At 39.0% G+C, this 17,402-nt stretch overlaps 3 protein-coding genes across 13 annotated transcripts in view; 2 read left to right on the forward strand and 1 right to left on the reverse strand.

Annotated features, from left to right (window-relative positions):
* The first annotated feature begins 134 nt into the window (after positions 1 to 134).
* LOC104812716 (LRR receptor-like serine/threonine-protein kinase FEI 1) lies at positions 135 to 4,805 on the forward strand. Of its 4 annotated transcripts, none has more exons than XM_010540019.2 (14): positions 135 to 249; positions 1,184 to 1,421; positions 1,522 to 1,657; positions 1,735 to 1,806; positions 1,902 to 1,973; positions 2,149 to 2,220; positions 2,302 to 2,373; positions 2,490 to 2,561; positions 2,792 to 2,886; positions 3,057 to 3,221; positions 3,339 to 3,671; positions 3,755 to 4,003; positions 4,078 to 4,211; positions 4,308 to 4,805. In XM_010540019.2, the coding sequence occupies exons 2-14, from the start codon at positions 1,325 to 1,327 to the stop codon at positions 4,524 to 4,526; spliced, it is 1,788 nt and encodes a 595-aa protein (XP_010538321.1). In that variant the 5' UTR covers positions 135 to 249; positions 1,184 to 1,324; the 3' UTR covers positions 4,527 to 4,805. The 4 variants fall into 4 exon arrangements, with proteins under 4 accessions (XP_010538321.1, XP_010538322.1, XP_010538324.1 ...); XM_010540020.2 differs by lacking the exon at positions 135 to 249 and adding an exon at positions 269 to 625; XM_010540022.2 differs by lacking the exon at positions 135 to 249 and adding an exon at positions 269 to 560.
* Positions 4,806 to 5,386: 581 nt separating this feature from the next.
* Positions 5,387 to 12,138, forward strand: LOC104812717 (phospholipase SGR2-like). 3 transcript variants are annotated; one of them, XM_019202491.1, is made up of 21 exons: positions 5,388 to 5,662; positions 6,039 to 6,265; positions 6,595 to 6,695; positions 6,873 to 7,067; positions 7,257 to 7,412; positions 7,655 to 7,726; positions 7,822 to 7,974; positions 8,108 to 8,158; positions 8,286 to 8,456; positions 8,597 to 8,746; positions 9,111 to 9,767; positions 9,976 to 10,039; positions 10,150 to 10,256; positions 10,346 to 10,418; positions 10,517 to 10,619; positions 10,748 to 10,841; positions 10,930 to 10,992; positions 11,087 to 11,135; positions 11,255 to 11,358; positions 11,525 to 11,571; positions 11,685 to 12,138. In XM_019202491.1, the coding sequence occupies exons 1-16, from the start codon at positions 5,403 to 5,405 to the stop codon at positions 10,779 to 10,781; spliced, it is 2,574 nt and encodes an 857-aa protein (XP_019058036.1). In that variant the 5' UTR covers positions 5,388 to 5,402; the 3' UTR covers positions 10,782 to 10,841; positions 10,930 to 10,992; positions 11,087 to 11,135; positions 11,255 to 11,358; positions 11,525 to 11,571; positions 11,685 to 12,138. The 3 variants fall into 3 exon arrangements, with proteins under 3 accessions (XP_019058038.1, XP_019058036.1, XP_019058037.1); XM_019202492.1 differs by having other exon boundaries at positions 11,264 to 11,358; XM_019202493.1 differs by lacking the exons at positions 10,748 to 10,841; positions 10,930 to 10,992; positions 11,087 to 11,135; ... (1 more) ...; positions 11,525 to 11,571; positions 11,685 to 12,138 and having other exon boundaries at positions 5,387 to 5,662; positions 10,365 to 10,418; positions 10,517 to 10,609.
* A 741-nt stretch (positions 12,139 to 12,879) lies between these two features.
* The window catches only part of LOC104812718 (rop guanine nucleotide exchange factor 14), a 6,199-nt gene continuing 1,676 nt past the window's right edge, over positions 12,880 to 17,402 (reverse strand). For 3 of the 6 annotated variants that reach the window (XM_010540025.2, XM_010540024.2, XM_010540026.2), the window contains 6 exons: positions 14,688 to 15,080; positions 14,416 to 14,570; positions 14,257 to 14,331; positions 13,895 to 14,164; positions 13,448 to 13,798; positions 12,880 to 13,315 (listed from right to left, as the gene is read on the reverse strand). In XM_010540025.2, the coding sequence (XP_010538327.1) occupies positions 13,058 to 13,315; positions 13,448 to 13,798; positions 13,895 to 14,164; positions 14,257 to 14,331; positions 14,416 to 14,570; positions 14,688 to 15,080 (1,502 nt within the window). In that variant the 3' untranslated portion in view covers positions 12,880 to 13,057. Of the gene's footprint in view, positions 13,316 to 13,447; positions 13,799 to 13,894; positions 14,165 to 14,256; positions 14,332 to 14,415; positions 14,571 to 14,687; positions 15,081 to 15,334; positions 16,139 to 16,793; positions 16,897 to 17,363; positions 17,392 to 17,402 lie in introns of those variants that run through there. The other 3 variants (XM_010540027.2, XM_010540028.2, XM_010540029.2) reach the window with 3 other exon arrangements.

Here is a 17,402-nt window from a genome sequence, read left to right on the forward strand (position 1 = left end):
GGTGGTCACGGTTGGCACGTGCGATCCCCATTTCCCCTTCCTCTTTTTTGCTACTCTCACTCTATTTTCTCTCTCTCACACACTCTCTATCATATCATAATTCAACACGCACAAAAAAAAAGTCGAATTCCTTTTTTTTTTTTTTGTTCTGTAATCATACTTGCTTTACAGCTCACTAGCCGTCTTCTTCCTCTGTCCTATTCTTCTTCTTCTTCGTCTTCCGCCTCCTCCTCGCGGATCCATTAAGAGGTTCTCTTTTCAACTTTTTGATTCTGTTTTCTTTCGTATTTTTTGCGAATGTTGTTGGTTTTTTTTCCTCTGGCCGTTGTTTTGGAATTGGGGTTTTTGTTTGATTGTCCGTTGAATCGTCTAACGGGGTCTGTTCCCATTTTTGGAGTTTTTGAATCTTCAGTCATTCTTGTGCTGGGACTGTAATGGTGCCTCTGAATTCCGTAATTTCTGCTGGATTCGAGCTGCCTGAGTTCGGGGTCAATCGCGAAATCCGGGGTTTAGGAAGGGAATTTCACTTTCGCTTTCTGATTTTGGGAATTGGGAAGTAGGTCTGATCCGTCTGAGACTATCTCAATATTCTGGAAACTGGAAATTTAGATGAGAGCATGCAAAGGTTGTGCATTGATTGATGAAGAGCTTGGTGTATAGTTGATTAGTAGTACTAGTATTAGTAGTTTGATTTCGGTTAATGTACGAACTATAACTGTGGATATGGAGTTTGATTTTGCGTATTTCATGTTATATAAAATGTTATCGAGCTCATCGTCACTGCCGTGCGTGAATCTGTTTTGAGATTTAACAATGCATTGCCCTCGTCTCTAGGGTTATATGGCTGCTTATTTGTAGGTTACGTGGATGATTTGGGCAAAGTCTTGTTCTGGGCAGACTATGGCTAGATGGGTCTTGTTATGTGAGACCATAGGGGATGTGGATGGATTTAAGTCTTGCAAATCCTACGAATTCATATTTCCGAGTAGTTCTGTCTCAGTAGAGTTTTCTTTGCTCATTGTGATCTTGATGTGTTTATGAATGTCCATGATGGTAACATGTCTTTGCAAATTACTTTGCCAAAACAGAGTTTGCGTGCTATCCATCTCAGCTGAGGTTATGCTCTTGTTTTGCTAAATAATCCTCCCGGAGATTCTGACAACATCGTCTTGTTTGTTTTCAGGAGCCTCTATTTTTTTTTTATCTATCTTGAACATAGATGTGGTGTCATCAAGCAGATGATTAGATGCTTCCAGAAGAGCATCCTGGAGTGCGTTCTTTCAGATGATTTGTAGTGGATTTATTACACCCGAACAGTGCCATCATGGGCATCTGTCTGATGAAATGCTGTTCTTCATGGCTTCTTTTGATCTCATTGCTTTGTGCCCTAACAAATGAAAACCGTGCGATCAGTCCTGATGGTACAACAATATATTTTCCTTGTTTGTATATGATTGTGTATCAATATGCATGATCACCATTGGTTTCATCCATTTCTTTTTTGCTTTTGTCATTCTCCAGGTGAGGTGCTTCTGAGCTTCAGAAATGCAATTACTAGTTCTGATGGTGTCATTCGTCAGTGGAGACCAGAGGATCCTGATCCATGTAGATGGAAGGGGGTGACATGTGATGTGAAAACCAAAAGAGTTACAGCTTTGTAAGTCGTGAACTCGTTTTTCGTTAACTTTTACATTCATTCCGGTGTCTAACCTTTTGGCCGTTTTGCGAGTGCAGGAGTCTTACATATCACAAACTAAGTGGACCTTTATCTCCTGATCTCGGAAAACTTGACCAGTTGAAGCTTTTGTATGTGTTTTCTTACTATGATTTGTTCTAATAATTGCTTAGAGTATGCATGCTGCTACCCTGCTGATCATATTTGTATTTGTGCGGCATTGCAGAATGCTTCACAACAATAATTTGTATGGGTCAATACCTACAGAATTGGGAAATTGCACATCGTTGCAGGGAATGTAAGCCCATTTCCCTTACACATCATAATTTAACATCATTATTGGACAATCTTCGTTTTTTGTGTTGATTTTCTGCATTTGCTCGATCTTTTTGTCGTTGTCTGATTGTTATGGCCAACGATAAAACCAAAGGATTTTGTCAAACTCATCAACATTTTCAATTTGATCTATGCAGATTCCTGCAGGGCAATTACTTGAGTGGATCGATCCCAAGTGAACTGGGAAAACTGTCTGAGCTTCAACATCTGTATGTTGCTCCACTCCATGTTCTTTAGCTGAGATTGTTTTACGCATGATTATGGTTGATGTTCCCCATTTCTCTTTCCAGGGACGTCTCGAGCAACTCTCTTGGCGGAGCTATCCCTGCTTCGCTTGGGCATTTAGAAAAGCTTACAGATTTGTGAGTGGCTTTTAATCTCTAGCAGGCGATTTGATCTTTTAAATTCAAGTGTTACTGATTATGCCGATCTTTCGTTGTCAGTGTTACTGATAATGCCGATCTTTGTTCCTTTGAAGCAATGTATCGAACAATTTTCTGGTGGGGCAGATACCATCGGATGGAATATTCTCCAAATTTTCAAAGGACTCGTAAGTACAATTTACCGTAACCCTTTTTCTCCTTGCAGAGTTTGAAACAGAGGAGCAAAAGAAAACCTCTTAGACAGGATCTCACAAATGTTCTGTTATACTTGCGGATAGATTGCTAGGAACATTTGATGTGCACCATTTTGCAAACTTGTACCGGTTTAGCTGAGACTGAAAGTAAAGATAAAATAAGAATTCCACTTAGATTTCTGAATTGGTGTATTGCTCTGCAGCTTCATTGGGAATCTAAAATTGTGCGGAAAGCAAATAGATGTTGAGTGCAAAGATGACAGTGGAAACCCTTCTAGAGATTCCCAGTCTACAACAGGTAAAGGAATAAATTGGTCTCGATCAATTCTGCTCATCTTTGTATACTATACTGGCTATTCTTTAGTTAGCGGTATATCTATGAAATTTGAGTGTTAAATGTTATGGCATGTATATGGTATCATGTCGTGAAACCGGCGAAAATTATTAGTTCTCCCTGACATTGTGTAGGTCAAAATCAAGGAGGAAAGAAGAACTCAGGCAGGCTGCTCATTAGTGCCTCAGCAACTGTCGGTGCACTGCTCTTAGTGGCACTCATGTGTTTCTGGGGATGCTTTCTTTATAAAAAGCTCGGTAAAGTCGAGAGCAAAAGCCTTGCCATGGATGTTGGTGGAGGTGAGCCATGCCGATTTTTTTGAATGGATATCATCCATATAATCTTGAAAGTTTTCATTTGTATAACGTATCTCCCAAAATTTCACAAAAAAATGGCTGACAAGTTCGTCAATTCAGGTGCGTCTATCGTGATGTTCCATGGAGACTTGCCCTACTCTTCCAAGGACATCATTAAGAAACTGGAAATGCTGAATGAAGAGCACATAATCGGCATTGGAGGCTTTGGAACGGTGTACAAGCTCGCAATGGATGATGGCAGTGTATTTGCCTTGAAACGGATAGTAAAGCTGAATGAAGGGTTCGATCGGTTCTTCGAGAGGGAGCTCGAAATTCTCGGGAGCATCAAGCATCGTTACCTCGTGAATCTACGTGGATATTGCAATTCCCCCACATCAAAGCTGCTACTATATGATTATCTTCCTGGCGGTACCCTTGATGAAGCTCTTCACGGTAAAATCCTTCTTCCCTTTTCCGGGGTTTTCCATATTATTACACCCGAGAACGATATGAATAACACAATTTGATTCTGTTAGAGCGAGGCGAGCAACTACTGGACTGGGATTCACGTGTAAATATCATCGTAGGAGCGGCAAAAGGGTTATCATACTTGCATCATGATTGTTCTCCGAGGATTATACATCGTGATATAAAGTCGAGCAACATTCTGCTCGACGGAAATCTCGAGGCTCGGGTATCTGACTTTGGACTTGCCAAGTTGTTAGAAGATGAAGAATCTCATATTACAACCATTGTAGCCGGCACATTCGGATACTTGGCTCCAGGTACTCACTTCAATTCGATCATTACACCTTAAACATCGGATCATGTCCTAATTCATTTGGTCCAATTGCTGCAGAGTATATGCAAAGCGGCAGAGCCACAGAGAAGAGTGATGTTTACAGTTTCGGGGTTCTGGTTCTGGAAGTATTGAGTGGAAAACGACCCACCGATGCCTCCTTCATCGAGAAAGGCCTTAACATTGTCGGATGGGTATTGCAAAGTTTCCAATTTTACGATCCCTCCCAAATTCAATCCAAATAATCTAAATTGGCTGACCTTTATTCCACTTGATTTTGATCTTTGCAGCTAAATTTCCTAATAAGCGAAAACCGGCAAAGGGAGATCGTTGATGGGAACTGTGAAGGGGTGCAGATGGAGAGTCTGGACGCTCTTATATCGATCGCCACCCAATGCGTATCGTCCAGTCCGGAAGATCGTCCCACGATGCATCGGGTCGTCCAGTTACTCGAATCCGAGGTCATGACCCCTTGCCCCAGCGATTTCTACGATTCCAGCTCCGATTAATCACTTGATTTTGCCCTTCCGGATTCAATTTTTCTCCCCAGAAACCTATGGTTTCTGCAGTGATGGTGATGAATGATGGACTCAAAGGGCATTAACCATTTCCTGTGAGGGAACGGAACGGAACGGAACGCAGTCATCGGATGCCATTTTCTTTCCCAATTTTACAATGTTCAAGCCCATTCATTTCTTGCCTCCTTTTTTATTTGTTTTTTAAATGTTTCTGAAATTGGCAAAACCCTTCATTTTGAATTTGAAATTAAATGTATATGATTTGGTTAATAACCGGATAAATATATAATCGGAACTCAACCTAATTTGATATAACAGTTGAATGGTTATGATTATTTTAAAAATAGTAAAAGCTGAACTAAATTGAATCGAATGACTTTTTAAATGGTACAATGAATCGAAATTGATATTAAACCGATTAACTATAATTTTTTAAAAGCTAAATACATAATTTAGATATAGGAGTTGAATGGTAATGACTTTTATTTTGGGTTTTTGGCTTTACTTTTTTGTTTTTAGTTTTTAGTTTTTGGTTTTTGGCTTTTGTATTTTATAAGTTTGTAAATCTAAAAAAATTATAACTTTTGGTTTTTAGTTGATTTTTCCAATAAAATAGATTTTTAGATTTTTAGGAAAACCAAAATTTAAAAAATTTGATTGTTGATTTTTTCAATTTTTAAAATCCAAAAACTTCGAAAACCAACGCCCATTCAACACCATCAAGTAAGGGTAAATAAAGAGAGAACTTATTTCTCCATATATAGAATATGGTGCGAACAATTTATCATATATATATAGAGGACTCACTTGACATCCACGTGGCGCATAATTTAAGAAGACAGCACACGCAACGCAAACTGCTCTCAGATGTGTTGGAGTTCCATGGCGCCATATGGGAATAGCTTATTCTCTCCAGAAACCGGTCGTTCAAATTCCATCGTCCCACCTGCCAGTCTTCTTAAAAAAAAAACTGCTCTTTTTCTTCCCTTCTTTTGCATTGTGATTTGGTGTAAATTAACAAATTCTTTGTCCGGAGATTCTTTCTCTGGATTTTGCTTCGGAAGATTCGTCCTTTCTCATCTGGGTCCTGATTCTGGAAGATTCCTCGACGTTCTTCGTTTCGAGGTGTAAGTTTCCTATTGTCTTCTCTCCGTGAATTTGATGCTTTCTTGGTATTGGAATTGAGATTTGCTTTGCGGGGTTTGTCCCAATTCGTTCTGATTTCATTTCCCATTTTGCTTTGCTGAGAACGCAACCCGTTTGTTGATATGCCAAAACGAAGTGTTAACCTGGATTTGATTTGAAAATTACCTTCTCTTGTGTTCTGAATTTCATGTGTAAATTCTACACATTTATTGCCAACTGATGTCCATTTCTGCTGGTTTCGACCATGGAACAAGCTGGGCTCAACTAGTTTCCTGTTTCTGACTTGCTGTCGTTGTACTTACGTTGACAATTACTGGTTGCCTTTTTTTCTTTTTCCTTTTTCTTTTTAATTTGAAGCTGTTTTCAGATGGCGGATACAAAGGTTCAGGCGGGGGTAATAGGAGTTCCGGTGGTAGACGAAACCTCTCCCGATTTGCTGAAGAACACGCCCTCAAACATTGCAAGATTGGAGGATGTGATCGAGCAATGCGAAGGGAGGCAAAAGTATCTTGCTCAGACGAGAAGTCCTTCAGATGGAAGTGATGTTCGGTGGTACTTTTGTCAGATCCCGTTGGCTGAAAATGGTGAGTTTTATGCTGGCTTCTGCTTCTATGCATATGTAACTCGAGGAAAAGAAAGGGAACATAACTCCATAATTGGGTAAAATATCAAAATTTTATCTACACTGTTGTGTGTAAAACGGGAAGAAGTGTTCTGTATTCAATGGTCGAGTGAAGAGGTCCGGTAGATAAGGGTCTGCTCGTGCTTAGTGTTGCTGTCATTGTGATATTCTTACAATTTACATCCAAGTTGATAGTTATTGTTCTGTTTCTTATCATGACTGAAGGAAGGAGGCTAATGTTGGGAATGTCGTGGTTATGATTAAAGATACTCCTATTTCGTATTTCTGCAGAATTAGCTGCTTCAGTACCTCGCTCCGAGGTAGTGGGAAAAAGTGAGTTTTTCCGGTTTGGTATGAGGGATTCTCTGGCAACAGAGGCATCTTTCTTGCAGGTTCTTCTCCCAAGCTTTCGTGGTTTCGTGTTGAATAGAAAGACAAGCTAGTACAAATACTTGACAAATTACACTATGTGTATTTTCCTAACAAATTGGAAGATTGGTCACTTGGTTCTAGATTGATTGGACAGTGTATATCTAATTCTTTCTCTCTCTTTTTTTTGTGCTTAATAGAGGGAGGAAGAATTGCTCTCACTGTGGTGGAAAGAGTATGCTGAATGCAGTGAAGGCCCAAGAATACAAGTTGATTCCAAACAGATAATAAATAAGCAATCAACAGCATCTACTTCCAAAGCTTCTGCTTCAACTGGCCTATATGAAGTTGAAGAGGAGAGAGTCGGTGTTCCGGTGAAGGGTGGACTATATGAGGTAACACTGTTCTCTGCAGGAATCGAAAGAATGCTCATAATTTTCCTCGTAAACTAACCTGTTGATTCATCTAACTTATTTTAGTTAGATTTGCCTACTGTTTCTAATTTCAGCCGGAAAAATTTTCTACATCTTTTACCTATCATTCTATCTGAAACTTAGAAATTTAAAAATGGGCCAATGCTGCAGGTTGATTTGGTGAAAAGACATTGTTTTCCTGTTTACTGGAATGGAGAAAATCGGCGTGTGCTTAGAGGCCACTGGTTTGCTCGTAAAGGAGGCCTTGATTGGCTTCCGATCAGAGAAGATGTTGCTGAACAGTTGGAAGTTGCATATCACAACAAGGTTACCTTTCATTCTTTCATTTATGCTTTGCTTTATGGGATTTTGGTTGTAAGTAGACTTTAAGTGAGAAGGAACTTGGAAGATGCAAGTTTCATAGCTTTAGAAATTGCATACAAATGCCGAGACTCTTCCTTCTATCCTCTCTCCATATTTTCTCTGTTTAATGCATGAGAGCTTTGTCCACTTATATTTTCTCGAGGATATGACAAGTTGATAATAATGAGTTGGGATTTCTCCCTCAGGTTTGGCGGAGAAGAACATTTCAACCCTCTGGACTTTTTGCTGCTCGTGTTGATTTGCGGGGATCCAGCCTGGTATGTGTTTCATTTCATTGGTAAGAAAATATAATTTATTAGTTCTTATCAGCTGACTTATGTGCATATTATTTATCCAAAGTTGTAAAATGTAGGGATTCCATGCCTTCTTTACCGGGGAAGATGATACTTGGGAGGCATGGCTTAATGTTGATCCATCTGGTTTCTCTGGTATTGTTGGCTACACTGGGAATGGAATTAAGTTAAGACGTGGTTACTCTGGCTCACACTCTCCAAAACCTACTCAGGTTTTATAATTAAGCTTTTTTTCTGTGATATGATATCTGGAATTTTCTTTATTTCACAAGGAAACTCTCCATTTTCTGTTAAGAATCAGCTCTCTACATCATAATGAATCTTAAATCTTGTGCATTCATTCAGGAAGAACTACGCCAACAAAAGGAGGAGGAGATGGATGACTATTGTTCTCAAGTTTGTATTCCTTTACTCCTCTTGATAGTTTGCAAAATGCCCAAAAAGTGTTCTTCTTTTGAAAACTTCCAAGATACTTTCAGAATATTTCTCGAGTTCGATACAAAATCTCTACGACATTGTCCAGGTTCCTGTCCGTCATCTTGTTTTCATGGTTCATGGGATCGGGCAGAGATTAGAAAAGTCTAATCTGGTCGATGATGTTGGAAACTTCCGCCAAATCACAGCAAGTTTGGCTGAACATCATCTCACGTCTTATCAACTTGGAACTCAAAGAGTCCTTTTTATCCCGTGCCAGGTCTATCTCTTTTCATTTCCATTGCTCACACCATCTTGTGTCACATCTGATATATACTCGGTTTATTTCAATTTTTCAAAGCATTTTGAACAAGATATATATCTTTTTTTTTCTCTCTATCTCTATATATATCTTTTCAGTGGAGAAAGGGTCTAAAGCTAAGTGGTGAAGCTGCAGTCGACAAATGTACTTTAGATGGTGTACGACGTTTGCGGGTCTTGCTCAGTGCTACAGTTCATGACGTGTTATACTACATGAGCCCCATCTATTGTCAAGCTATAATTGATTCGGTATAGCAGTTTCTATAACTTCATGCATCCCTTTTTACTTTATCTGCTCTGCTCACCTTCGTGATAGTGTTGAGCAAAACAGTTCCTTTTTTTTTATTGGATCTACATGGAGTCGGGTTTTAAATAGATACATTATATGACATTGTTACTTCCCTGTTGCATACCAGTGTTGGCCTTTGTGACTAGTTTCAGCAAATTTTAAAACTGATGTTTACAAGGGAATGAGGTCTCGGTGTAATTTTTCCAGCTTTCTTGACATTGGAAGATATTATCTTTCTTAAACCCATTCCCATATTATTGGTTTTTTTTGGTTGCATAATATTGGTAGATATTCTCTATGGATTGATTTAGTTGTCACTGTCAGGTTTCGACCCAACTAAATCGACTGTACCTGAAGTTCCTAAAGCGAAATCCTGGCTATGATGGAAAGGTTCGTAGCTTGTTTAATTTGTTCCTTTGCCAAGCCGTGAAGGTATGTTCTTGGATATGCTTACAGGTATCCATATATGGCCACTCTTTGGGCAGTGTTCTCTCGTATGACATCCTATGTCATCAGGAGAATTCATCGAGCCCATTTTCGATGAATTCTATTTACAAGAAGTTTTTTCTCGATGAAGAAACTTCCCCAATGAGAAGTACCCGACAGTTTAATAATATCCATTCGTCAACAAATTTGGACAACGAGAACTTTAATCAAATGAATCCTGAGGAGATTTCAGGTCGAGATCATAATACCATGGTGGCTAAAGGATCAACTCTATTGGAGCACAATGATATTGTCTGTGAAGCTTCTTCTTTGAGTGGCAGTAGGGTTGTAGACAATGTGGATTTGGAACCGAAAATTGATAAGGATGTTGAACACGAGGAAATCTACAATTCTGGTGATGGAGTTTCTCTACATGATGGTCCTGACAGAACTGATAACGGAACACATGTTCTGTCCTGTATTCCAGAACAAATGACTGATGAGCAATGTGATGACGCTAATAAAGAAGAAACAATTAAGAAGTTGAGAGAAGAGGTAAATTTAGGAACTTCTATATGATGAGATTCTTTAAGTTCCTTGTCTTTTACTTTTATGGCACCATTTCTATAACTGGATACTTTTTTTTGGGTTTCGTTCCCTACAGCAGTGCCACTCGATGTCTTTATTTACTGAATACACAGAAATATATTATATCTGTATTGGTTTTGTGAATTCTGTTCAATGACAAGCTCTGTTATTTCAGGTTAACTCGTTAAGGGAAAAACTCGCGGAACTGAGATCACAAAGTGACAGCACACACACTCGTGGTATTGTTTTTAACCCGATATATTTTTTAGTGGTTTTTCCTCTTTGGATTTCTTTCAGGATGAGATTCCACTTCACGTGAATTCTTAGTAATAATATGCCATATCACCAGAAAATGCCGTAACATCTATGGTGCCAGATGAGAGGACACAAACGGAAGATGTCAAAACACCTCAAAGTTATACTCCTTATATCAAATACACAAAGCTTGCATTCAAGGTGTGCAAAAGATAAAATTATCTGCATCTAGTTGACTGTTATGCTCATACTTTGCCTAACCTTCATACTTAATATATATATATGCTCAGGTCGACACTTTCTTTGCAGTTGGATCACCTCTTGGTGTCTTTCTTGCCCTCCGAAATTTTCGTATTGGGATAGGTAATACCCATATGTGGAATTTGTAATTTTTCCGTTTTGTCCCTCTGTAGGGTTTATAACCCATTTTATACCTGAAAGCTGTTATTTTCACATCTTAGGTAAGGGAAATGATTATTGGGGAGAGGAGAGTATTACAGAAGAAATCCCAGCTTGTCATCAAATGCTCAACATTTTTCACCCTTATGATCCTGTAGCATATAGGTGAGTTCTCATGAAAATAAGTAATGTCTAATCTTTTTTATCTTGCTCTCTGTTTGTATTGCATTCCTGTATTTCTATGGACTTTCTTAAGAGTGAAATCCAAATTCACACTTTTGGTTTACACGTAGAGTGGAACCACTCGTATGCAAAGAGTACCTTTGAAAGCGACCAGTTATTATACCTTACCACAGAGGTGGGAAGAGGTTGCATATCGGATTTCAGGTACGAGATCGTATGTCTTCTTTATAAAAGTAGGAAAAGTTGTAATGTTAACATAAGCCTTTCATTTATCATGCATAACGTGCTATAGGAGTTCCGAGAGGATTTGGCTGCTCGTTCGCAAGCAATGATGAATCACTTTGATTCAATAAGGGTGTGTTCCTGCTCTTTAAATATCAATCCTGATTATACTTTTCCCTACGCATGCACAAGTAACTTTTTTGTTAAATTTCTTTACTTATGTGTAGACAAGAGTTCTGACAATCTGCCAATCGAAAAGTGTGGATAAGTTGGAAGGTTATAGTCATTTACTCTTGAAATCTTTTTTAAACTTCTTCCTTTGATGGATCCTAACCATCATTTAGACATGGTATAGATCTGATAGCTTATTGATTTCCTTTGGTGTAACGGGGCAGAGGCAGCAGATACCGACGAAGAACAAGAGGAAAGGTCGTATGGTTCTTTGATGATGGAGAGGCTAACTGGAAGTCGAGATGGTCGGATAGATCACATGCTCCAGGTGGGTAATCTTGTTCTTTCACATGAAAAATCCTAATGTCAGCCTCTAGATCTTGTATCTATTTTTTTTTTTTCTTTTTTTGGGTTTGTATGTGATTGTTTTCTTGATTCTGTCTCACTCATCTATGGGATTTGTTGAAACCTGCTTTGTGATTTTGGTAATGCAGGATAAAACCTTTGAGCATCCCTATCTGCAAGCCATAGGATCACACACGTGAGTGGATCTTTTCATAACACTTGACGCTCTTTACATTCATGTCCTTGTGTCAAAGAACTCAAGAACTGTTATATATATTGATAAGTTGATTGATGTACGCATATGTGCAGAAACTATTGGAGAGATTATGACACTGCCCTTTTCATAATGAAGTACTTATACCGCGAATTACCAGAAGAAGAGCCAAACTCGCCTTCAGAAGCCAGTGGAGAAAGCCCGAAAGATTTGAGCAGAGATCATGGTTGGATGCTGCAGGGAAGAAGAGAAACCAATGAAGAAGACCTTCCTTTAACGTTCTCTGACAGCCAAATGGTCAGAAGCTTCTCAGATAAAGCCAGGAAATACTCGAACAAGGCTTAAAATCTTTGATATGGCTGCAATGGGTATTACTTCAAAGCTGCTAAAGCTTTTGATGAAGAAGATGAAGGGAACATAATCAGGAAGGGGAGCTTTTGTCATTGCATGAATTGTAAATGTAAGCATTTCTGTTTATTTACTGTACAGAAGATGTCATTTGAAATGCTGAAACCCTAAATGGTTGTGATATATAATGTAGTTTCAGCATCAACAGTTGCAAAAGAAACTGAGCAGAAGATATCTAAAACATGGTTTTGAGTAAACAAATTCACCAATCTGCACCTAAGAGCTAGAAATGCGAGTCGTTTTGGTTAGCCCAAAGGTCGAGCCAGAGAACTGCGTGCCGTTCTTACTTTTCGGCATTTTGTATTCGTGGGCCTGGGCTATGTGTGTGAGCCAAAAAATTATTCATGATTTACGCCTACGCGCAGGGGAGGCGCGTGAACGTCACCTCCCCGAAATCCCCAGACGTGGGCGCATATCCATCCACCTTTTTAACCATGTATAATTTATCTAGGAAAACTGCGTGCCGTTATTACGTCACGGGCCAGATTTCAAGAGTAATATCTCTTCCAACCCAATCAGCGCTTTTTTTAAAAATTCATCTTGTTTGGTATATTTCGGCGAATTTCTCAAATATAAACAATAACCATTAAATTGTTTATTTAATATTAAACACCGAAAATACATTATTTAAATGTTTTTTTTTCAATCTTCTGATATTTCAATCGTATTTATTAATAACCACCACTGAAATTTTTTTCCCAGCCGTATTAATACTATCTCCCTGATTTCCAGTATCCAATCGTATTTATACCCTAAATGATGCTTTTTCTTTACGTTCTTAAATGTCTTTCTCCATTTTGTAATTTCCTCAGTATTATTCAACCTAGTAATACCTTGCTCTCCAAGTAATCAATTTGATAAGGAGAGGCAAACTTTCAGGAGAGGCCCAATAAGGATTAAACACCAATCTATGAACAAAATTGCCTTGTGACACAAGGCAAACCCATAACCTGCTTTATATAATATATAACATACATCTCTCGGAATCGGCACGTTCCTGCATTAACGTACTCTATTCGCAGGATTCCATTCTGATAGCCTCTGGATCAAGTAGAGGCTTTCATGTCCCATCAGCTTTGCTCGTACCATCAGCTTTGTTCATGTCAACGAGGAGGGAATGCCTCACACGGGACGAAATCAGGGGCCTTTCAGGGGTTTTGCAGAGGTTGTCAGTCCCGGGAAAGCAACTCGGCGGGGCCGGAGAGTTAGGGTTGCTGAGAGCATCTTCTTGCAAGATCTCGCCCATCCTAGATAGTATCCTGAATGCCAAATTCACTAGTATCCGGGAATATGCCTCCAGAATCGCATGCCCTATATCCTGAAAACAAAAAAGAATGATCTTTTATGAAACCCTGTTTGAAGAAGATGCAAATCTCTAGGTTTGTACTGGCTTGTTCCAGGAGTGGTAACTATGAAGAGAGAGTCCCATGTGGGAAGATGCAAAACCCACCTTTCCATACTGAATCTTAGTGGCATCAAGAAATGACTGAGGCAGATTTGGGAATTTGGCTTTAATCTGTTCTCTAAGCTCCCCTGCCCGGTTCAGGAGTGACTCAATGCGTCCGGTTTCAGACAATGGGTCCTTCATGAATGACCAAGATGTTCGGACAGGGGATCTCCCGGTGCTGGTTTGTTCTGCAATCCTCTCTTTCCATGCAAATATAGCTGCTTCTAACCTATTAGCAGTCTCAAGCGCAGTATTCTCGGTTCCCATCTTCAGAGAACTAAGGATTTCATCGATCGAGGTCGAATCTGCGGCCAACATTCTGTACAGTTCATCACCAAGACTTGCCTTTCCAGACTGCAAAAAGCATGGAAGTAAAACTCTGTTTAAAACTCTATTTCCACAAATAGATGTTGGGAGTATACACATAGGAGAGATGGAAGCAAGTTTTACCTTTGGTATTGCATCCCTGATAATGGTGGGCACTGGCATTTCAAGGAGAACGTTTTCGTTTATAGATTTTGCAGCTTTGAAGACTTGATAAACAACCTTGCCCTTGTCAAGCAATTCCTTCCTTCCCGAATCAGAGAGACCAGGCCTCGGTACCTGTGGCAATGGAAGCCACCATCTCTTGCTCTCCCTTGTACTCTTGTTCTTCCCCTCTGCTCTGCGTCCTACTTCATCATACCAAAACTCTGTATTTACCATTGAGTCCAGTGTCCCCTGCGAATTTTGCATCACCAATTAAATTGGATCTGGAAAAAGAATACTGGAAAAGACTCGAATTTGTTATGATGAAGTAATCCATAACCTACAATTAGCATGGAGTCCAATTTCTGCAGAGCTGGGAGATTCATATGAATGTCCGCACGGGCTTTCGGGGTCATTATCTGCTCTAACAGGAAACAAATTCAGTTTCTTCTTCTAAAAAGTATATGGTTAGCTCATGATCTAAATGGCTGGATTAATCGAACCTCGAGTGATCTTCCATTGGCACCATTTTGCTTCGAAGGGACTAGCTCGATCATATAGTTAGTTGGAGAGAGTAACCAATCCATTTCTCTTTGCCATTTGTCCTTCTTTTCCTCGGACAAGGGTTCCAACTTCCAGAGCTCACCAAAAACTGAGGCTGCAAATCCAAGAGATTCAGTAGGCATCCAATAAATAACAGTGACTGCTGAGAAGCAACCTCTGAGTATATGAAAAGAATGCAAAAGCTTGTAGTTTTCATGAGACTTGGACATACTTGCAAGATTTGTTATAGCGTTTGACAAAGCCAGAGCAGTCTGGACACCCTTGCGTCCCCCGGTGGAATCTTCACCAAGCAATAGCTTTGAAAATTTCTCTTTCATGGCTTCCACGTCAGAATGATGGAGAGGGTAAGCAGGTTTCTCCTTAGCATAGAAATGTTGAGGACTATCAGGGAAATCCCAATAATCTGAACCATGTTCTTCACGCTTTCCTGGCAAACATTTTGATGAAAAGGACCCGAAGGCATCTTTGCTAGATGAACAGCTTGAAAATGCATCATCATCCAACGAGTCAGTGAGGCAACCATCTCCTCGACTTGTTCTACTTTCATCCTCATAAGATTGATTGTTGATAATGCAAGTTTCCAGGCCATTATATGTCATCATCCCTGCAAAGAGAGGCAATTCATGTCACTTAAAAAGGCTTTCCTTATTGTGACACTTGGTGCTATGAATCAGACTTTTTTTGGTCAACGCTTATCATAAACTTCTCCCAACCATTTCGCATAGCCAAACAGTCACTAGCTCTATATTCACAAAATTTTACCAAACAGTTCCAAACTTATTACCCAAGATGATAAACATGTGATTCATGCTGAAGGCAGCAAAAGAGATTTCTACAGGTGGAGATTAACTGCATTACATATTTCACCAGGAAAGTAATGTCTGAAATCTTCAACGTGTTATTCACTTTATCTGAATGAATTGTAATGGCATCATTGTTAGGAGGTAACAAAGGGCCATAAACCCCTACTGAACAATAAACTGGCAATATAGCATAGCAACATTCTATATTTTACTAATCCTCATATCATGCAGGAATTGACATTCAGATAATGATAGATAACTTGTCAACATTGTCGGGAAATTGTTGAAATCTAAGGTGTAAGCACATGCCTAGTAAGTATCACGGATCAAACAGATGAACATAGATCCAGATTCTCAATATTTATGATTTTCATCACAGAAAAGTCTTCAACTCTTTCACGTGTCAAAACAAATAAAGAATTATTGACAAGCACCAACCCCATACTTATTGACAAGCTCCTTCTCTATAATTGCGGAAATGGACAAGTTTAAGGAAACGAAATAGCTTTCCCCCAAAGATAAATTAGTATCTTATAGATCTTTTTCTTGTAAACCTTTATAAGATCAAGGAAAACATTTTAGATTATCTAGGTCAGGATACAAAACAACTCAAGTACATACTCAGCAAGAATCAGCTTGTTCTATAGCAAATCAACAGTAGATGTTGATATCAATTATATAACAAGCAAAGAACAAATCTTCGACCCTTTTATAAAGCACAAAAAACTATTAAATCTAAAAGAGTTCTATAACCCATTTTTAATTTTCTACGAAATCGTTTTCTTAGACCCAATTTAGTGGCCAGGATATGCAAAAAAATTAGTTTTCCCTGATGAGAGAACACTAAAAGAATACTCCTTATGACCATTTATGATATCAAAGAATACCCCTTATGACCATTTATGTTAGGATTATGGATTTGATATGATGCAACTTACATGGTTGTGATTTTACAAGAGACTTTTGTGAGATATCGGAAGAATGAAAGAAAACCAGAGGTGGACCAGACAGAACCATTAGTAGAAACAGATCCAAACGGAAAAATGATGAAAACATGCATACCAAGGAGGACCATTCAGACAGTGACCATATGATTCCCTTGTCTCATTCTCACCAAGTGGGAGTTACTAACAATTCTAGAAGCACGGTTTTATGTGTATAGCTTGCTATCAGGAAAACAAATGACAGGCAAAGTCGCCGTGTTCCACGATCCTTGATCAAATAAAGTCAAGATTTTGCTAACCCGAGATTCAGCTAACATGCTTCTGTTTTCGAACGTTTCAACAGAAAAAATGTTTTTTTTAAGAACTCAAACAATGAGACAGTCCCCATGTGGTAGAGATTCTTGATGGACCCACTACAGGGACTTATCAGTTGTCAGGACATACAATTTTCTAAACCTTTCTCAGCAAATGCCATATAGTTTATTGATCAAATACGAATTATTTCCTCTATTCAAAGGCTGAAGATAAATGTGATGCAAAAATCACGGGAACTGGATCCGAGTTTTGTACCTATCAGCTAAAGGATGATTATCCCGTCTTCTTTCTCGTGAAGGCATAAACTTTCGTATATACAAAACACAGGAGCCCCTTAGAGCCCACCACCAAAAAAAAGGACAGCTTTCAGTAGAATATTGAATCTCCAAAGCTATCACGACAAATGCATAGCATCTTATTGAATAGAGGCACTAAGGTCGCGTGGAACGTCTCAGACTGTAGACTCTATTTATTACGAAATGATGGGGTTGGTGTGTATCTTTAAAGGGTCTAAATAGGTGCATTCAATATTTGACCCGTTTCAAATGGAAAACCTAACCCAAAAAAACTGAACCAGACACGACATAAAGACTCTATTGCTTGTCTGAGGCCTTTTTAAAAAAATTGAAAATGTGCTTAATGTTTATCCTAATAGTCCAAACCATGTGAAAGCACCCATGTCAAAGAAACTACACAAAAGTCTCTTTCTTTTTTAAATTGATCGAACTAGGATTCAAACTTCAAGTGTCATGGAAAACATTTCTATCATCCCTAAGAAGAAAAACATGGGAACTTAAAGAAGAGAAAAAAAAATGGAAAGCTTACCCTGTTGTTCGTCGAAATCAATGCTCATCTCTCTTTCCC

Source organism: Tarenaya hassleriana, unplaced genomic scaffold (genome assembly GCF_000463585.1).
Source record: "Tarenaya hassleriana unplaced genomic scaffold, ASM46358v1 Cleome2, whole genome shotgun sequence".
NCBI classification, from domain to species: domain Eukaryota; kingdom Viridiplantae; phylum Streptophyta; class Magnoliopsida; order Brassicales; family Cleomaceae; genus Tarenaya; species Tarenaya hassleriana.

Coding starts and splice junctions, on each gene's coding strand:
- LOC104812717 (XM_019202491.1), top strand. CDS start 5,403: ATGTGTTGGAGTTCCATGGCGCCATATGGGAATAGCTTATTCTCTCCA. Junction 7,727..7,821: donor ATTTGCGGGGATCCAGCCTG/GTATGTGTTTCA, acceptor TGTAAAATGTAG/GGATTCCATGCCTTCTTTAC. Junction 10,419..10,516: donor AAATTTTCGTATTGGGATAG/GTAATACCCATA, acceptor TTCACATCTTAG/GTAAGGGAAATGATTATTGG.
- LOC104812716 (XM_010540019.2), top strand. CDS start 1,325: ATGGGCATCTGTCTGATGAAATGCTGTTCTTCATGGCTTCTTTTGATC. Junction 3,672..3,754: donor CCTTGATGAAGCTCTTCACG/GTAAAATCCTTC, acceptor TGATTCTGTTAG/AGCGAGGCGAGCAACTACTG. Junction 4,004..4,077: donor ATTCGGATACTTGGCTCCAG/GTACTCACTTCA, acceptor CAATTGCTGCAG/AGTATATGCAAAGCGGCAGA.